General features: G+C 42.9%; 1 protein-coding gene across 1 annotated transcript in view; it reads left to right on the forward strand.

Moving 5' to 3' along the window:
• The first annotated feature begins 1,301 nt into the window (after positions 1-1,301).
• rpia (ribose 5-phosphate isomerase A (ribose 5-phosphate epimerase)) overlaps positions 1,302-19,756 on the forward strand; it is a 28,307-nt gene continuing 9,852 nt past the window's right edge. The window contains exons 1-4 of the mRNA XM_060828318.1: positions 1,302-1,525; positions 3,691-3,751; positions 9,165-9,220; positions 16,427-16,486. Of these exons, the coding sequence (XP_060684301.1) occupies positions 1,349-1,525; positions 3,691-3,751; positions 9,165-9,220; positions 16,427-16,486 (354 nt within the window). The 5' untranslated portion in view covers positions 1,302-1,348. The remainder of the gene's footprint in view (positions 1,526-3,690; positions 3,752-9,164; positions 9,221-16,426; positions 16,487-19,756) is intronic.

Raw genomic sequence — 19,756 nt, forward strand, 5'->3', positions numbered from 1 at the left:
GAAGAGCTTATGCCCAAAATGTTGAATCTCCTGCAACTCGGATGCTGCCTGACCTGCTGTGCTTTTCCAGCTCCACACTCTCAATTCACCACTTACCACTGCCAATCCACTTACTTTGCACACACCTGGATTCCACAGGGTAATTTAGCATTGCCATCCACCTAAGCTGCACGTTGTTGGACTGTGTCAAGAAACCAGCGCAACTGGAGGAGACCCACACATTCAGGTGAGACTGCACCTGGAGTATTGTGCATCGTTTTAGTTCCCTTTTTTGAGGAAAGATGTGGTATTGGAAGCAGTTCAGAGGAGGTTCACTTGATTGATCCCAGAGATGAGGGGCATGTTGTATGGAAGGAGATTGAACAGTTTAAGCCTGTACTCTCTGGAATTTAGAAGAGCAAGGGGAGATTAAATTGAAGTATTTAAGATGATAAAATAGACGGATGCTTCCTCTTGGGAAAAAGTGAGGACTGCAGATAATGGAGATCAGAGTCAAAAAGTACGGTGCTGGAAAAGCATCTGAGAAGCAGGAGAATCAATGTTTCAAGCATAAGCTTTTCACCAGGAATGTGATGCTTCCTCTCGTGGGGAATTCTAGGATGAGAGATCATAGTCTTAGGGTCAGAGGTAGCAAGTTTAACACAGAGTTGAGGAGAAACGTAATCTCCCAAAGGGTTGTGAAACTTTGGAATTCGCCACCCCAAAGTGTGGTAGATTCTGGGTCAGTGAGTAAGTTTAAGGAGGAGTTAGATTTTTAATTGGGTTATAGGAGAAAGGGGGGTGGGGTGAAGAGCATATCACCCAGATCAAATAGCAGAGTAGTCTTGATGGGCCAAATGGTATAATTCTACTCCTATATCTTGTGATTTAGCCAAGGCTGGAATTGAACCCAGATCCTTGCAACCTTTTAAGGCAATAGCACTAACTACTGCACCACTTTGCCCAACAGATTACATGCTAAAATAAAGCAGAACCATAAGTGATAGTGCAATTTGCTCCATCATGTTTGCACTAGCTCCTCAAATAAGCATCATTACCTCGAGCCAAATCTCCTGCTTTTTTCACTCATACCCTTGCACATTATTTTTATCCAAATGATCACTAAATATATTCTAGAATGCATGAAACAGTAACGGTTCCAGAAAAACAAATTGCTGCAAAAAAAATATGAAATTCAGCTGTAGTGGCAATTCAATTGCAATGCAAGGCAGTGCAGGCTGGGATGTGTAGTTTTAGTTGTTCAGCATGGAGGACTACATTTCCCAGTTGAGGAAGGGGGTTGATTGTAGGCTGCAGCACAGTCCCGAGTCGCTCTGCTGTGCTGTGTAAGGTGGGGAAGGGAGGGGCAATGTGGCTGAGGCTTCCTGGTCTCTGCTCCTTGGAGCTGCGCTTCGGACTCAGAGCGGCTCCCCGGGGTTGGCAGCAACAGCAGCAGCTCTGTTTACTGAAGAGGAAGTTCAGCAAAGGCATGGAGGAAGAGGCAAAAAGGAAAGCTGGTTACATGGCTGTGGATAATCACGTGCAAGTGAGCAATCACAAATGCATTTTAATTCATGTTTCTCAAAAAAAAATTGCATTAAGTCAACTGTTGTGATGCTATTTCACAAACTTGTCAGTTTTCTCAGGATAATATTGAACTACACGGGGTGGGGATAGAGTGGAGGGTTGATAATGTATTTCCTATGGATGGCTATCACCCTGAACTAAAGTAATGGTGTGCTTGTTCAACCCTGCGTTAGATTCCTGATTGTACTACCCAACATTTAAGCAGGTCTGGGGAATTCAGAAATGTGTTTTATATGTGGTGTTTTTGTTTTGAAAGCAAACTTCTCCCTCCTTTCATAAAGTCTTGAAATCCAGTTTTAAAAGTGCACAGGGTGCCAGAGAGAGTTTGGACCGATCTTTAGATTCATTTACGCTTGATGAAAATCTTGTAAAATGCAAAAGGGGTAAAGAGAGGTTCACCTTTGAGTACTTACGGCCCCAGTCACATTTTGTGAAGGACTGACTTTTTGTGGGTTTTATCACCTAACTTCTGTTTAGTGTGAGTTGTATAAATGAAGATTTGACTGAGCTATTTAGATGAGCCAGACTTCTGTACTCCTGTCAACTGCATGCACTGCCTAAAATTTAGTCGTGCCTCAATTGTGCTGTGGGAACTGCTCTATAACAGCCCAGGAAAGAGAGAGAGAGCGAGAGAGAGAGACACCCCTCCACAGTGTTGTCTCCATTAGGATAGGTTATGAAGGTTCTGCTGTTATACCTCTCCGAACCAGGAGGTCGGAAAGCTAAACCCCTGACAGATCCTACCAACCCATTGTACGAATATTGAACAAGGAAGGAACAAAACATCCATTTCTTCGGCATCTTTCACAACACCAGAATGTCCTAAAGCTCTTTACATCCTGTTAAATGTTTTGAAATGTAGCATGTGTAGTTACATTGTTGGAAATATGCTAAGCTCCCAAAGTGATAATGATGGGCCAACTCATTTCACTGATGTTGGACAAAGGATAGGCTTTGTTCAGGATAGCATGCAGAACTCCCTAGCTCTTGGCATTAAACTGAGTGGTCACACAGGGCCTAGGTTTAATGAGGGAGGGTTACATCTGAAATGTGGACATCTCCACCTCCTGATGTTGCCTGGCGTGATGTTCTTCCAGTCTCCTGCTTGTCTACTTTGCATTCCAGCATCTGCAGTTTTGCTTGTCTCACCTGGAAAGTCAGCACCTCTGACAGTGCAGACTTTGATTTCCCAGTGTTTCTGCAGCAAGTGCAGATCCACACGTAAGGTGAAAGTTGGTTAGTTTTGGTTGGTTTGTTGTACTGCAGGTCCCACATCTATGATCTGCTACTCTTAGGACTGAGACAGGATTTTCATTTTCCCAGATTTTTGACCATGCAATCTAAATTATTTCTGGACATCACTTTGTGTGAAATGCAATAGGCTGACTTTTCTACTTTAAATTGCAGATCATATAGTGTCCCATTGCATTTGCTTCACTCTGCTCTTATACTCTATCTGCAGCAATTCCCTGTTCTCGGTTATATTCAATGAATTATGATTCGGTTTTTTAGTGCAACGTGCCAACCTTTTAACATATTAGCAAAGGCAAAAAAAAACCAAAATCACAAAAAGTACCAACTTGTCCAAATGATACAGGTACGTCGGCCAGAATGGGTGGCACTGAGGATCATTCAGGTCAACTTGGAGTGCAGTAACTAGACTGACATATCATTGGGAGCAAGCGGTGAACTGATAACTGGCCAAGTGTGCTATCAAGGACTGCTACTGAGCCAGTTGTTCAACTCTCAATTTAATTTAACTAAGATAGCTCACCACCTTCTCAAAGGCAGCTGGGGAGCGGCAATAAATGCTGGCCAATCAGCGACACCCACATCCCACAAGTCAATTAACTAAGTGTTAAAATTTGCGATAATCACAAGTGTCTACATCAATTCCATGTGCATACAGGAGCATGGTCATGATGTTCGGAATGCCTTGGGTTGGCAATTGGAGACTGCTGTTTTTGTGTGCCATTCAACACACTATTACAGAAAATTACACTTCTAGGACCTAGTTTATTTTGTTGGTGAATATTTACAGTGAGAGCAGTCACGCCTGACAACAAACAATACAATGCCAATTGAAACTGCAAAGACTGACCCTGTTTGTTCTCTTTGTCTCAGAACAACCAAGCATTGGGGATCGGAAGTGGATCCACGATAGTGTATGCTGTGGACAGAATAGGTGGGTGCTAATTTTGATAGCCTTTATTTTGTTGTTGCTGTCCCTGCTACTGTATCTGAAAGAAGTATTGTTTCATAATTCCTAACCCCTATCACCCCACTCCCCCCACCAACATCTCACCCTTAGCTTTGTGAATTTATTTAGTGAAGTGTTAAGTGATAGTTGACACAAGTTTTCTGTTTATTCCAATATAGTTATTCTGCAATCTCCACCCCTTTTTTTTTAAAACAGCTGTATTATACTTATAGCTCTTTTGTGCTGTACAAGTATAATCTTATGTGCTTGCCAGCTCACTCTCCCCACATGCTCAACATATGTGTAAATTCTCCTGGCCTCCCCCCTTATTCTTTTGCCAATTATTTTTTACACTTTTAGTCCCTGCCCGTGGTAGATTAGATTAGATTCCCTACGGTGTGGAAACAGGTCCTTCAGCCCGGCAAGTCCACATCGACCCTCTGAAGAGTAACCCACCCAGAGCCATTCCCTACTCTGCATTTACTCCTGACTAATGCAATGGGCACTTTTTTTAGCATGACCAATTCACCTGACCTGCACATCTTTGGACTGTGGGAGGAAACCGGAGCACCTGGAGGAAACACACGCAGACACAGGGAGAATGTGCAAACTCCACACACAGTCACCCAAGGCTGGAATCGAACCTGGGTCCCTGGTGCTGTGAGGCAGCAGTGCTAACCACTGAGCCACCACGTCACCCATGGTAGGGGAAGGGGGTTGGTGGCAGGGAGAAAGTTTTTATATGTTTAATCTGTAAAGCCTTCGGTGATTTCTCCTTGTAATTTTATCTACCCTACTGAAGTCTCTTGTTTCTGGGGCTTGCCTAGTGACTCTCCTCTGCACCCTCTCTAAGTTCCTGACATCCTTCCTAAGGTGTGGTGCCCAGAATTGACACATTCCTACAGCAGGAACTTAACGAATTTATTTATAAGCATGCGATATTGGGTGCTGGGGCCCATTTCCAAAATAAATAGATGAAAGTTTTAAGAAAAAACAAAGTCGCTATAGTCCTACCGGACCACAGGGCTGCTTTCTCATTTGAAGGCCTAACCTAAGAGTTACTGCACCTCAGTTGAGGGACAAGGTTGTGGTGACGTCAGTTGCTATGGGAATTGAACCCACCTTAGCGTTGCTGCACCCCAAACCAGCCATGCAGCCAACTGAGCTAATTGATTCCCTAACACTCTGAAGATCAATTGAGCTCAAATGCCAAAATAGTGGCAGGGGAATTTAAATCATGTTTATTAAATAAATATGCATTAAAAACTGGTATTGCTAACAGCCTGTAACAACATCAGTTAACCACTGGATTTTCTTTTTGTCCTTGAGGGAAGGAAATGTGGGCGCAGTGAGTTCTGAAGGGATCGGCCAGTCCACCATTTTACATTGACTTTCACAGAAAACTTTGTCTTAGCACCACACCCGATGTCATATCCCTTTGTATGCTCACTAAAGGGTCAATGATTCAAGGCCCTTCCTGCAATACAAACTAGATAATACTGCCCACAGCAGCAGATTGACAAACCTGGGTGCCAAGATGGAACTTGGGCAATCCTGGTTGATGAGTAACATCAGGTAACAATCTCTGTCGATGCTTTGTCGATATAGTAGATTTTTTTTTAACTGCTTAGTTTGTCTTTTCATTTGAAGGTGTTGCCTTGTGGTGTGCTGCTGCTCCTTGCTTACAGAATACCATTCCCCAGAAGTGAGCCTGAGAATGAGAGTTGGTGGGTTCTCAGGTGATGCTGTGTGGGGTCAGGAATGAACAACCCAATCCCACAGCACAGCAAGGGTTACCAAACTGATGAGCAAGAGCCAGGGCTACAGAGACACCCCACCCCCCCACCTCCAGTCCTGGTCATCTGAGTGAGCTAGGCAGAATAACTGATTAGAAAGGATATCGGAGCCATGCTGTGTCAATTTACTGAAGTGATTATGAAAGATAAGATACAGCTATGGTGAAAGACTTGGAAAACTTAGGATTGCATTTACTAAAGCAGAGATGGTTAAAGTGAAGATATCGTGTGTTGCAGTCCCAGCTGATATTGGTACTGGACAAGTCAGACTGAAAACTGGCTTGTTAGATCCTAACTTTGATTTTCTTTTAAGTGTGGATATCTGTCATTGAATACACTGACAAGAGGCTGCCAGTGTACATTTAATATAGAAACATAGAAAATAGGTCCTTTGAGCCTGCTCCACCAATCGATACGATCATGGCTGATCATGCAGTCTCGGTATCCCATTGCAGCTTTCTCTCCATACCATTGATCCCATTAGCCTCAAGGGCCATGTCCACCTCCCTCTTGCATACATCTAATGAATTGGCCTCAACAGCTTCTTCAGGATTCCACAGGTTCACACTCTGAGTGAAGAAATCCTTCCTCTGAGGGGATTATCCCTTCTTCTTAGACTGTGACCCCCAGTTCTGGACTTCTCAATGTCAGGTGCATTGTTTGCACATCTAGCCTGTGCAGCCTTATCTCCCACAAAGGGATGAAACCTCATTAAATGCATCTCTTTTAAAAATGCATGACTTGCCAGTATCACAGCCTCAAATTCACCAATGAAACATTTCCCTGTCTTCTCCTTAACATAACAATAAATTTTGGTTTATATTTTAATAACTAGAATGGCTGCAGTGTGGAAGGAGGACGGTGTTAGCTGATGATAAAAGCAATTCAGCGAGCCCCACTCTCCTGTAAGCTGACCATTCTTTTCTGTACTAGACAAGTATCCAATTACTTTTTGAATGCTTAGATTGATCCTGCTTCCACCACCCATTCAGGCAGTTCATTTCTGATCCTAACCACTTGCATTTTAAAAGAAGGTCCTCTTTTGAGTACTGCTGCTTTTGCCAGTCATCTTCAGTCAAAGTCCTCTGGTTAGCTCTTTCTCCCCCTAACAAAAATCTTATCTCCCTGTCTACTCCCCTCAGACTCCTCATGAGCACTTCTGTCAAATCTCCTCTTAATCTTCTTTTCGCTGAGAGGAACAGCCCCAACTTCCCTAGTTTGTCCAGGTGGCTAAAGTTCTTCATCCCTGGAGCTAGTGCTCACGAATCGTTTCTGCACCCTCTAACACCTTCAGGTCTGCGGTGAAGTTTGGTAACCAGAACGGGACACAATGTCCGACTTGAGCCTGAGCCAGCATCTTATACAGCATCATCACCCCTTCAACTCTTGCCACCTACGATGCCATATGCTTCATGAATGGAATTCTCAGCCTATCCAGCAACCTTTATTGTTTGTGCAGGCTGCTCTGTTCCTCTAACTCCTTTAGAATTGTATCCTTTTTTTTCATTGTCTCTCTCAACTCTTCTTATTCACACTTGTCTCTATTATATTTAATCTGCCAAGCCGCTCCCATACTCTGAGGCCCTCCTGAAGTTTATCACTAACTTCCTGTGACAGTACATATGAACAAATGGTTTAGTAGAGTAGCCCCTCATCCTGCTCTGCCATTCAATAAGGTCAGGGCTGATCTGATTGCTCCCTATTTTTGTCTACTCCTGATAACCTTTCATCTTGTTTCTCAGGAATCTATCTGACAATGCCTTTAAAAATGTTCTAGGACCCTGCTGCCACCATCTTTAGTGGAAGAGTGTTCCAATGACACTCAACTCTCGGAGAATAAAAACGTTTCCTTTTTTTCCCTTAAGTAGATGATTCCTGATTTTTGAGATGTGAAGGTGCTGGTATTGGACTGGGGTGAACAAGATCAGAAGTCACATCACTTGACGAAGGGCCAGCGCTCCGAAAGCTTGTGATTTCAAATAAACCTGTTGGATTATAACCTGGTGTCATGTGACTTCTGACCCTGTCCTGATTTTTAAACAGTGACCCCAAGTTCTCGATTCTCCTATAAGAGCAGGTGCGCCCTCCATGTCTATCCTGCCAAGACACCCCAAGATCCTGTATTTCGATCAAATGGCCTGTTGCTTTTCTATACTCCAGCAGGCACGAGCTTAACCTTTCCTCATAAGACAACTGGCAATAAGAACATAACAGCCTTCTGGCACACCAAGTCTGTTCCACCATTCATTCCTTTTCATGGACTCAGTTCCACTTACCCGCCCCAGCTCACCATAACCCTTAATTCCTTCATGTTCAAAAATCTATCTATCTCTACCAAGCAATGAGGCAGCCTCAGCTGCTTCACTGGGCAGGGGATTCCACAGATTCACAGACATCCCAGATAATGTCTTGTGAATTGCCTCCGGCAAGTAGTCTTCTTTCCTTATGTAGTAGTCGAAACTATCCACATTACTCCCAATGTGGCTTCACCAATGCTCTGCACAAACAATAACCACCTCACTTTTGTCTACAATTTCCCTTGCAGTAAATAATAACAATCTATCAACTCTTCCTTAAAGTTTAATGCAATCTTTGACTTTTTTAGTTATTCACAGATGGTGGGTTCTCATCTTGGAATCTTTCTTTCTCATTTGGAATGTGTCTTTCTAAAATATCTCCTGAAATGCCTACCATGCAATTAGACCTATCCCTTGATCTAATTTGCCAATTCCCTTTAGTCAAGTCTGTTGCTGTGTACTTTCACGTTTTGTATTGTCGTCAGATGTTGAAATTGTGCGCTGCTTCATATAAATGATGAAAAACAGAAGCTCCAACACAACCCAAAAATATACCTTCCTGCAGTCTGAAAAGCCACCACTTCCCTTTTCATCTTCTTTTCATAGTCATAGTTGTACAGCACAGAAACAGATCCTTTAGTCCAACTGATCCATGCCAACCAGATACCTTAGATTAATCGAGTCCCATTTGCCAGTAATTGGCTCATATCCCTCTAAACCCATCCTATTCATATATACATCCAAATGCCTCTTAAATGTTATAATTGTACCAACCTCCTCCACTTCCCCAGGCAGCTTTTCCATATGTGCACCACCCTCTGCGTGAAAAACTTGCCCCCTTAGGTCCTTTTTAAATCTTAGCCTTCTCCTCACCTCAACTTCAGTTTTGGACTCCCCTACCCTAGGAAAAAGACCTTGACTATTCACCCTATCCATGCCCTCATGATTTTATCAACCTCTATAAAGTCACCCCTCCGCTTCCAATCATCCAGGGAAAATAGCCCCAACCTATTCAGCCTCTGCATGTACCTCTAACTCTCCAACCCTGGCATCATCCTTATAAATCTCTCTCAACCCTTTCAAGTTTCACAACATCTTACCTACTGCAGGTATCTGACTGGTATAATTGAAGTACTCATGGTTTTAAAGAATAATTAGTGTAAGGTTAATTCATAGGGTTGTTTGTGTATTTGATAAATTAAATCCATTGAGTCCATATACTGACCCCTCTTTTATGTGAAGAGAACACACTGGTATTTCTGGTGGTTTCTCCTATTTTTAAAAACTTGTTTCAATTCTCTGCAGCTAAACGGGTCCAAGATGAAAATCTGAAAATAGTCTGTGTACCTACCTCATTCCAGGTGAGACTGAAGTTAATATTCTAGAGCACAAACATTCAGTGCAGTTCCTCTATCGATATTTGAAACACAAATTGAAGTTCCTGCAATGGCCTGATGATAAAGTTTGACTTGTTTCAGTGCTGTTCATGATTCCATCTTAACACACTTCCTGGTCAGTGACGTAGCTTTAAAGCTCAGTCACTGGTGTACTATGGCTGGTCCGTTCACTAATGTGCACATAACATACTTCCAAAGAGAACAATGTGCTGCCCAAGTAGTGTTTTTTTTTAATTTAGTGATGTTACTTGATGAGTGTATATTGCACAATTAATTCTCCTGCCCTTTTTTTTTGAAATAATGAGAACAGACGGGGTCTTGGTTTGACATCCCATCCAAAACAAACATAGACCCTCCAACAGTGCAGTCTTGAGCCTGCTCTGACATCCATTAAGATTGCAGCTGATCTATACCTGTTTTGAATTCCACATTTCCATCTAACCTCACCCCTGCTGCAAACCCCCCCCCCCCCCCCCCCCCCCCCCCCCCCCCAAATAACTCTGATTCTCTAATATGGAGAGATTTGAGAAATTATACATTTTAACAGGAAGAACAAGGAGGTGTGATATAAAGTAGAAGGTACAGTTCTTAAGGGAATGCACGAAGAGCATAATCTACGGTTATATGTGCACAAATCAGGCCATCATAGAAGCCAACCTCCCATCCATGGAGCTGAAAATGTGTTGCTGGTTAAAGCACAGCAGGTTAGGCAGGATTTCCTGTTCCTTGGATGCTGCCTAACCTGCTGTGCTTTAACCAGCAACACATTTTCAGCTCTGATCTCCAGTATCTGCAGACCTCACGTTTTACTCCCATCCATGGACCCCACTTACACAGCTCATTGCTGCGGAAAGGCTGCCAACATCATCAAAGACCCCTCCCATCCCAGCAATTCTCTCCTACAAACCTATCTGTCAGGCAGAGGATTCAGAGGATATCCTGGGACAGGCTAAGCAAAGATATGCCAGAGAATTCATAGAGGCCTGGCACTCCAAACACATAGATCTAGATACCATCTATCAACCTCTCAGAAAATGAACAGGAAATGACATCACCAGAAACCCCAGGAACCCCATCCAGGACAAACGCATAAATAGAAAGCAGGAGACAACAGCTTTGTTTCACTTGGAGGTTGCCACTGATGATGTTAACTAGCCAGGTAATGAAACGTCTGGATATCAAACCTACAGCTCAGTGAGCAACTCTACACCCTAAACCTCAACCTGAGCTACAAACCTTGCAGGATTCAGAAGCTTGAACACTCTCCAGCAGGTTAAAGAACAGCTGCTTCCCTGCTGTTTTTGGACTGATGAATGGACTCTCTTGCTTCAAATAATGTTAATCTTGCTTTGTGCACCTCTTGTGCAGTGTAACCTTGTATGCCTCCCTCTAAGTATTCTATGACCATAAGAAACTGCAGGTGGTGTGCACAGCCCAGACCATATGGAAGCCCACCTTCCATCAATGGGCTGCATTTATACTTCTCGTTGCCAACATCATCAAAGACCCATCTCGCCCCGGTAATTCTCTCCTACAATCTCTTCTGTCAGGCAGAAGATACAGAGGCTTGAATACACACACCAATAGGTTCAAGAATGGCTTTCTCCCTGCCATTATTAGATTGATGAATGGACTTGCTAACTTCAAATAATGTTGATCTTGCTTCACACACTTCCGATGTAGTGTAACCTGTATTCACCACTCTGTCTAAACACTTTTTGATCTGTATATCTTTGTTTGCTGTGATCTACCTGTACTACTTGCAAAACCAAGCTTTTCACTGGACCTGTATACATGTGACCAGAATAAATCAAATCAAATCATTGAAGTGGGATGGCAGGTTCAGTAAGTGGCTCAAAACAAATGGGAATCTATGCCTTGTAAGCAAGACTATAAAAGTCAAGAAGTTCCATAGAATCCCCACAGTGTGGAAGCAGGCCATTTGGCCAACAAGTCCATGCTGACCCTCTGAAGAGTAATCCATCCAGACCCATTCCCCCACCCTATTACTCTACATTTATCCTGACTAATGTACCTAACCTACACATCCCTGAACATTATATAGCCAATTTGGCATGACCAATTCACCTAACATGCACAGCTTTGGATTGTGGGAGGAAACCGGACCACCCGGAGGAAACCCATGCAGACACAGGGCGAATGTGCAAACTCCACACAGACAGTCACCCAAGGCTGGAATTGAACCTGGGTTCCTGGTGCTGTGAAGCAGCAGTGCTAACCATTGAGCCCCCATGCTGCCCAAACAAGTTATGGTGAATGTTTGGAAAACATTGGTTGTCCAAGTTGAATACTGTATCCATTCCGGCAACATTTGAAAGGACGTGAATATTATGGAGAGGATACATACAAAGATTAAACAAAAAGCTCTATGAGGAGCTCTGGTTGCGTGAATAGATTGAAAAGTTACTGCTGTTTGCCTAAGAAGGGAAAAAGTCGAGAGGAGATTTGATAGAAATGTTTATTATGAGAACTATTTAAAGAATACATAATGAGGAACTGTTCTGCTTGGCAGAAGGATGGAGGTAGACAGGGCACCGATTTTCAGTGAATGCGAAAGGACACACAGTAGGATAGAAATGTTTTGTATGCAGCAAGTTAGGTCCTGGACTGTACTGTCTGAGAGTCTGAAGAAGGCAGATTCATTAATGGCTTTCGAGGGAAATAGATAAGGCCTTGAAGAAAGAGTTTGCAGGGCTCGTGGGAAAGAGAAGGGAAGTGTTGGCAGCTTGTGAATAGCAAAATGCAGAAGACTGACTGGCATTCTGATCGTGTGATGGGATTGTTGAAAGTGCTGTTTTGTCCATTTGCTGAAGGGTAGCCTGCACATTGATGCTCAGTTTGTTTTCTGCCAGCACCACTCTGCTCCTGACCTCATTTCAATCTTGGTCCAAGTGTGAACGAAAGGCCTATGGGTATTGTTGGCAGGGTCAGTACTGATTGTCCATCTTTTATTGCTGTTTGAACTGTGTGGCTTGTCAGAGAACAGTTGAGTGTCAACCACATTGCTTTAAATTTGGAGGCACTTGTAGGCAGGACAAGGTAAGGATGACATTTAATTCCCTCAAGGGCCTTAGTGTACCAGACAGGTTTGTTTTTACAACAATCTACAATGGATTGTTATCAGGCTAGTTTTTTTTAATTTCAGTTTTCTTGGACTCCGATTTCTCCAGATGCTGTGGTGGGATTTAAGGTGTAGTTCCGAAAGCATTTATCTGATCCTTTGGATTGTTGCCCCAGTGACAATACCATTCTGTTACATGTCCCACCCCAAAAACATGAACATATGTAACTTATTTTTTCTGAAAATCTAATTTTAATTATGTCTGACTAGTCAATAAATTCTGTCCACAAGGAAGTGTCTTGTCTTGCACTTCAACAATGGGCATAGATCCAAGATGACAGTTGGCCGTTACCAAACACTAGATTAATTGGTCATTCAGTTGGCTGAGGAGGTAATATCCTCGTGGTATTATCGCTAGACGGTTAATCCAGAGACCTAGGTAATGCTCTGGGGCCTGTGTTCGAAACCCGCCATGGCAGATGGTCAAATTTGAATTCAATAAAACTCTGGAATTAAGAGTCTAATGATGACCGTGAAACCGTTGTTGAATGTCAGGAAGAAACCCAAGTGGTTCACTAAAAACGACAGCTGTTGTATTTGCCTGATCTGCCCTACCTGTGACTCCAGACAAACAGTGATGTGATTGACTCTTAATTACCCTCGGCAGCCAGCGGCACCCACATCCTGTGAGTGATATTAAAAAAAATCATGTCTCTGCTTTTGTGAGATTGCTCTACAGGCAAGATGGAGTCTTTGAATACCGAATGATCATAAGCGAGAACTCAAAGGACTAGAAAATAGCCAATGATGTTTCTTTATTTAAGAAGGGTAACAAGGATAATACAGATGTGTACAGGCCAGTGAGCCCTACGACAGTGGTAGGGACATTATTGGAGAAGGTTCTTCGGGTCAGGGTCTTCTCATTTTGAGAAGAATGGACATTTTCACAACAGTCGGTATGGCTTTATGCAGGGTGGTCTTGTCTCTCAAATCTGAGATTTTGGGAAAGTGATAAAGATGATTGAGTATAAGTCAATGAATGTTGTCTACATTGACTTCACTAAAGCAATTGGCAAGGTTCTTCATGGTAGGCTGGATCAGAAGACCAAATTGCATGGGACTTGTAGTGCGTTGGTAAATTGGATGCGAAATTGGCTTGGGCATAGAAGACTGAGGGTAGTTGTGGAGGGCTGTTTTCCTGACTGGACATCTGTGACCAGTGGTGTTATGTAAGGATAAATGCGAGAACCTCTGTTATTTGCAATATATGTAAATGACATGGATGAATATGTTGGTCTGGTTAGTAAGTTTGCAAATAACAAAAATTGATGGAGTTCTGGATAGTCAGGAAGGACATCAAAGGATGAAGCAGAGTATAGATCAGTTGGAAAACTGGACGGAGAAGTAGTAAATGGAACTTAATCTGGACAAATGTGAGGTGATGCATTTTGGGAGATTAAATGCAAGAGGAAAGTATACAGTAAATAACAGGACTCTTAGCAGCTTTGATATACAGCAGGCTCTGAGGTCAAAGTCCATAGCTCCCGAAAAGTGGCAACACAAATGGGTGAGGTGGCAAAGAAGGTCTATGGCATTGGTCAGGGCTTTGAGTATAAAATTTGGCAAATTACATTGAAACTGTATTAGGCCAAATTCGGAGTATTGTGTGCAGTTCTGGTTGCCATGCTACTGGAAGGATGTGGCGGTTTTGGAGACAGTGTAGAAAAGGTTTTCCAGGATGTTACTCAGGTTGGTGTATATTAGCTATAAGAGGGTTGGACAAACTTTGATTGCTTTTGATAGAGTGTCAGAGGCTGAAGGGGTGACCTGATAGAAGTATAGAAAATTGAGAGACAGAAGGATGTATAATTGTAGTGGCTTTCTCAGGTTGGAAATGTGAAGTATTTGGGAACATAGGATTAAGGATGTGGATTAATTTCCAGACATTTCGTTACCTTACTAGGTAACATCTTCAATAGGCCTTGGGCACAACAAATCTTCTCAAAACTCGCTAACATAGGATTATGGTGAGAAGGGGAACATGTAAAGGTGGTGTGCAAGGCAAGTTTTTACACCATGTGGTAGGTTCATGGAGCATGCTGCCAGGGGAGGTGGTAGAAGCAGATATGTTTAAACAGAGCTGAAAATGTGTTGCTGGAAAAGCTCAGCAGGTCAGGCAGCATCCAAGGAACCGGAAATTCGACGCTTCGGGCACAAGCCCTTCATCAGGAATCCTGATGAAGGGCTTGTGCCCGAAGCGTCGAATTTCCGGTTCCTTGGATGCTGTCTGACCTGCTGAGCTTTTCCAGCAACACATTTTCAGCTCTGATCTCCAGCATCTGCAGACCTCACTTTTTCCTCGAAGTGTTTAAACAGACACATGAACAAGCAGAGAATACAACCCATGTACAAGCAGATAGGATTAGTTTGGAGTATTATTATGATTGCCAAAGATGTGGTGGGCCGAAAGGTATTGTGCTGTAGTATTTTATGCTCTGAGTAATTCATTGCATGTGAAGGGTTGAGTCATGTTGCAGGGGTGCATGATCAGGAGTTATTGTGAGGTAAACCCTTCACCATCAGTTTACTGTACATCTGTCATGTGTGTTCCTCCTGTATTTGGAGAAGCCGTTTGACTCTTGTGATAACATAAGCAGTAACAGAATATGATGTAGAATGCAAATCAGTTTGTAAGCAGCTGGCTGTCATTGCCTTGTTGATGGAACACTTTATTTCTTTTTTAAAAAAGTGCAAATGTCAACTTTGAAGTGACCACCCATCAGTCTTTTTATTTTTTTTCTGCAAACTAATGAATTGAATAATAATTGGGCGGCTGTTACTCCCCAGTTGGGTTCAATTTCTCACCTGAAGCCTGTTCCTGGCTGACCTGGGCATTGCGAGTCTCACTGTGAAAGAGAGAGCTGATTTTTCTTTTAAAAAAGTCATCACCTGTCTGCCCATACCTTTTCCACTGGGTCACTTGATGGTTATGAGCCATTGATAATCTCTCCCTAACTCTCAGGCATTGGGTCAGTTGTAACTTCTGAATTACTACCAGAGTTTGTCTTGAATGGAATGAAAGTTAAGGCCAAGAGGCTGTATATCAACCTTAATCTTCTTTCAAATTTCAAAATGTTTCTGGTGATGCCTGAGACTCTGGCAGGAAAGTTGTAATCTCACTGGGACTATTTTCCCTGGCATGTTGAATGTTGAGAAATGCCCTAATGGAAGTTTATAAGATCATGAGGGCCATGGATAGGTTGAATAGCCAAAGACTTTTCCCTAGATGTGTGAGTCCAAAAACTAGAGGGCGTAGGTTTAAGGTGAGAGGGGAAAGATTTCAAAGGAAAGGGGCAATCTTTTCAGAGGGTGGTACGTGTATGGAATGAGCTGCCAGAGGAAGTGGTGGAGGCTGGTACAATTACAACATTTAAAAGGCATCTGGATGGGTATAAGAATAGGAAGGGTTTAGAGGGATATGGGCCGGGTGCTGGCACATGGAACTAGATTAATTTATGGTATCTGGTTGGCATAGATGAGTTGGAGTGAAGAGCCTGTTTCCATGCTGTACATCTCTACAACTCCAAAAAGAGCCTTGCGGTGCAGTGGTACCATCTTTAACCCTGAGCCCGAAAGTCCTTGTTCAAGACCCAGGTTTATCAGAGATTTCACAGCAGGTTGATTGAAATAATTGTTTTATCTCAGAGTGGGTACCTTTTGTATGAGATTTGTGTGGACCGTTTGACTGTAAAAGAACTTTCCGTGCAAGTGTTCTGCTAGTCAGCTTTCTCACTGTAGGACTGTAGCCCAATCTCTTGGCTCCTATTCTGAAAACAACAAATGCTGGAAATGAAAGCAGGTCAGGCAGCATCCATGGAGAGGTAGCACGCTAACATTTCATGTCTAGATGATTCTTCATCAGAGATGACATGAAGTGTGGAAGAGGCAGGGTTAATGGGGGGAGGGGTGTTGGAGTATAGAGTGCGAAGGGGGAAAGGATGTTGATAGTTCAGATGAAGTGATCAGATAGTGAGAATGGCAGAACAATGGTGTGTCTAACTGTATCGGTCTTCATTCATCTCCTTCAGGCTCGTCAGCTCATCCTACAGCATCAGTTGACTCTCAGTGACCTGGACAGACACCCGGAGGTAGGGCATGTTTTTCTGACTTTTTAGTTGTGCTGCTTTGTGGCTGCAGGAAATCGACAGGAAAACACAGCAGTCAGCCAGCATCTGTGGAGAAAGGAATGGAGTTAGTGTTTCCTTTTTGAAAGAGATCGTCACTTCATACTGAATAACTATTTCTGCTTTCGTATTCAGATACAAGCAATCAGGTCGTATGTAATACGAACAGTGTATGCAGGAAGCAGAATGCTCGTTTGTAAATTCTTCAGCAGCGTATAAATCAGGCAAAACTGTATTACACAGAAGTGCTCTATACACGTGAACTTGAAATGAAACTGTCCACTTTTCATCCATCAAGGACCTTGAACACTACCACGTACAGGGACAGCAGTTATGTGGGAACACAATCCATTCCAAACTCCCCTCTAAATTGTCAACTATCTTCACTTCAAAATATACCTGCATTCCTTATAAGCGTATGAGCAAGAAACCAGAGTATGCCATTTGCCCCTTTAGATAACTCTGCCATTTAATGAGCTCAAGGCTGATTTGATTACAACCTCCTCCCATATTCTCACCAAACCCTGATTAATTTTTCAATTCCTTGTTTAACAAGAATCCATCGACCTCAGCCTTAAAAAATTTTCAATGTCTCCGCTATCTCCAGCTTTTTCAGAAAGAGATCCCCAAAGATTTATAAGTCTCTTGAGATGAAATTCCAACTTGTGTTTTAGTATTTTGTCTTGAGTTTCTCTTGAAAGAGGATGCATTCTCTCCATTTTGTATGTTTCAGTCATTGAAATTCAGAGAACCAAGAGGCAATGGATGCAAACATAGCTGGTCCAACCTCTCCTCATGAGACAACCCACCTATTACTGGCATTAATCCTGTGAAGTTTTTCTGAACTGTTTCCGCTGTATTCATATCCTTCATAAATAAGGTGACCAGTGTGCCAGATGTAGGCTCACCAGTTCCCTGCATAACTGAAGCATAACCCCTTTGGTATTTGGCTCTCCTTGCACTTTGACAAGCAGCTGAAGCAAGAATTGTTTAGAACTTAAACTTGACATAAAAAAGTTGGGAAGGTGAATAGTGATAATGACCGAGGGGAATAAAATGTGGGGAAATGTGAGGTAGGAAGAATAGAAGAGCTGACTATTATTTAAATGGATAAAGCTGCAGCAAGAAAAGATTTTGGGATCCTCCTGCACGAATCGCAAAGAACTAGCATCCAAGTTCTGTGGGTAATAGGAAGGCAAATAGAATGTTGATCTTTGTTTCAAACACACCAGGCAGCATCCAAGGAGCAGGAGAATCAATGTTTCAGGCGTGAGCCCATCTTCAGGATAGGCTCATGCCCGAAACATCGATTCTCCTGCTCCTTGGATGCTGCCTGACCTGCTGCGCCTTTCCAGCAACACATTTTCAGCTCTGACCTCCAGCATCTGCAGTCCTCACTTTCTCCTTTTATTTCAAACAGAATGGAACATAAAAGTGGTAAGGTTTTACATAGGACCTGTACTGCACTGTAATGTTCTTCGGTCCTCTGTTGCGCCGACCTGTGAAAATAATCTGATGCCCATCTAACCTACGTCGTTCTATCATGATCCATATGTATGTCCAATGCCCATTTAAATGCCCTTAATTGTCGCAGGCAGGCCATTCCATGCCCCTACTACTGAGTAAAGAAACTACCCTGATATCTGTCCTAAATCTATCACCCCTCAATTTAAAGCTATGTCCCCTTGTGTGTTAATCTTCACCATCCGAAGAAAAAGGCTCTCACTGTCCCTCTATCTAACCTCTGATTATCTTATATGTCTCTAAGTCACCTCTCAGCCGCTTTCTCTCCAACAAAAACAGCCTCCAGTTCCCTCCGCCTTTCCTCATAAGACCTCCCTTCCATACCAGGCAACATCCTAGTAAATCTCCTCTGCATCCTTTCCAAAGCTTCCACATTCTTCTGACAATGTGGTGACCAGAACTGCACACAATATTGCATGTGCGGCTTTACCAGTGTCTTGTACAGCTGAAGCATGACCTCATGGCTCAAACTCAATCCCTCTCGCAGTAAATGCCAACACACCGTATGCCTTCTTAACAACTCTATCAACCTGGGTGGCAACCTTCAGGGATTTATGCACCTGGACACCGAGTTCTCTCTGCTCTTGAGACTTTTACTATTAGCCCAGGACTCTGCATTCCTGTTACTTTCAAAGTGAACTACTTCGCACTTTTCTACATTAACCTCCATTTGCCACTTCTTAGCCCAGGTCTGCGTCTTATCTATATCCCTCTGTAACCCATAACATCCTTCAGCACTATCCACAACTCTGCCTACCTCGTGTCATCTGCAAATTTACCAATCCATCCTTCAACGCCCACCTCCAAATCATTTATAAAAATGACAAACATCAGCGGCCCCAAAACAGATCCTTTGACACATCACTAGTAACTGAACATTTCCCATCAACCACCGCCCTCTGTCTTTCGGCTAGCCAATTTCTGCTCCAAACCACTAAATCACCTTCAATCCCAAAACTCCTTATTTTGTACAATAGCCTACTGAAGTCCATATACACTACATCAACCACTTTACCTTCGTCCACCTGTTTTATCACCTTCTCGAAGAGCTCACTAAAGTTAATGAAGCACAATCTACCCTTCACAAAACCACGTTGACTGTCCCTAATCAAATTATTCCTTTCCACATGATTGCAAATCCTGTCTCTTATAACCTTTTCCAACTCCTTACCCACAGCCAAAGTAAGGCTCACTGGCTATAATTACCAGAGTTGCCCCGACTCCCCTTCTTAAACAAGGGAACAGCATTTGCTATCCTCCAGACTTCTGGCACAACTCTTGTCGACAATGATGACATAAAGACCGAAGCCAAAGGCTCTGCAACCTTCTCCGTGGCTTCACAGAGAATCCGAGGATAAAGCCCATCCGGCCTCAGGGTCTTATCTATTCTCAGATCTTCCAAAATTGCTAAAACCTCCTCTTTGTCAACCGTAATCCCATCTAATCTTGTAGCCTATATCTCCGTATTCTCACTAACATTGCCCTTTCCAATGTGAATACTGACGAAAAGTATTCATTAAGCGCTTCCCTTAGGTCCTCTAGTTCCACACACCTTTCCACTACTGCCTTTGACGTAATCTTACTCTCGTCATTCTTTTATTCCTGATATATCTATAGAAGGCCTTGGGGTTTTCCTTGATCCTATTCACCAACAACTTCTCATTTCCCCATCTGGCTCTTCTTAGCCCTCTCTTTAGATCTTTTCTGGCT

The sequence above is a fragment of the Hemiscyllium ocellatum genome, chromosome 1, assembly GCF_020745735.1.
Source record: "Hemiscyllium ocellatum isolate sHemOce1 chromosome 1, sHemOce1.pat.X.cur, whole genome shotgun sequence".
Classification (NCBI taxonomy): Eukaryota; Metazoa; Chordata; class Chondrichthyes; order Orectolobiformes; family Hemiscylliidae; genus Hemiscyllium; species Hemiscyllium ocellatum.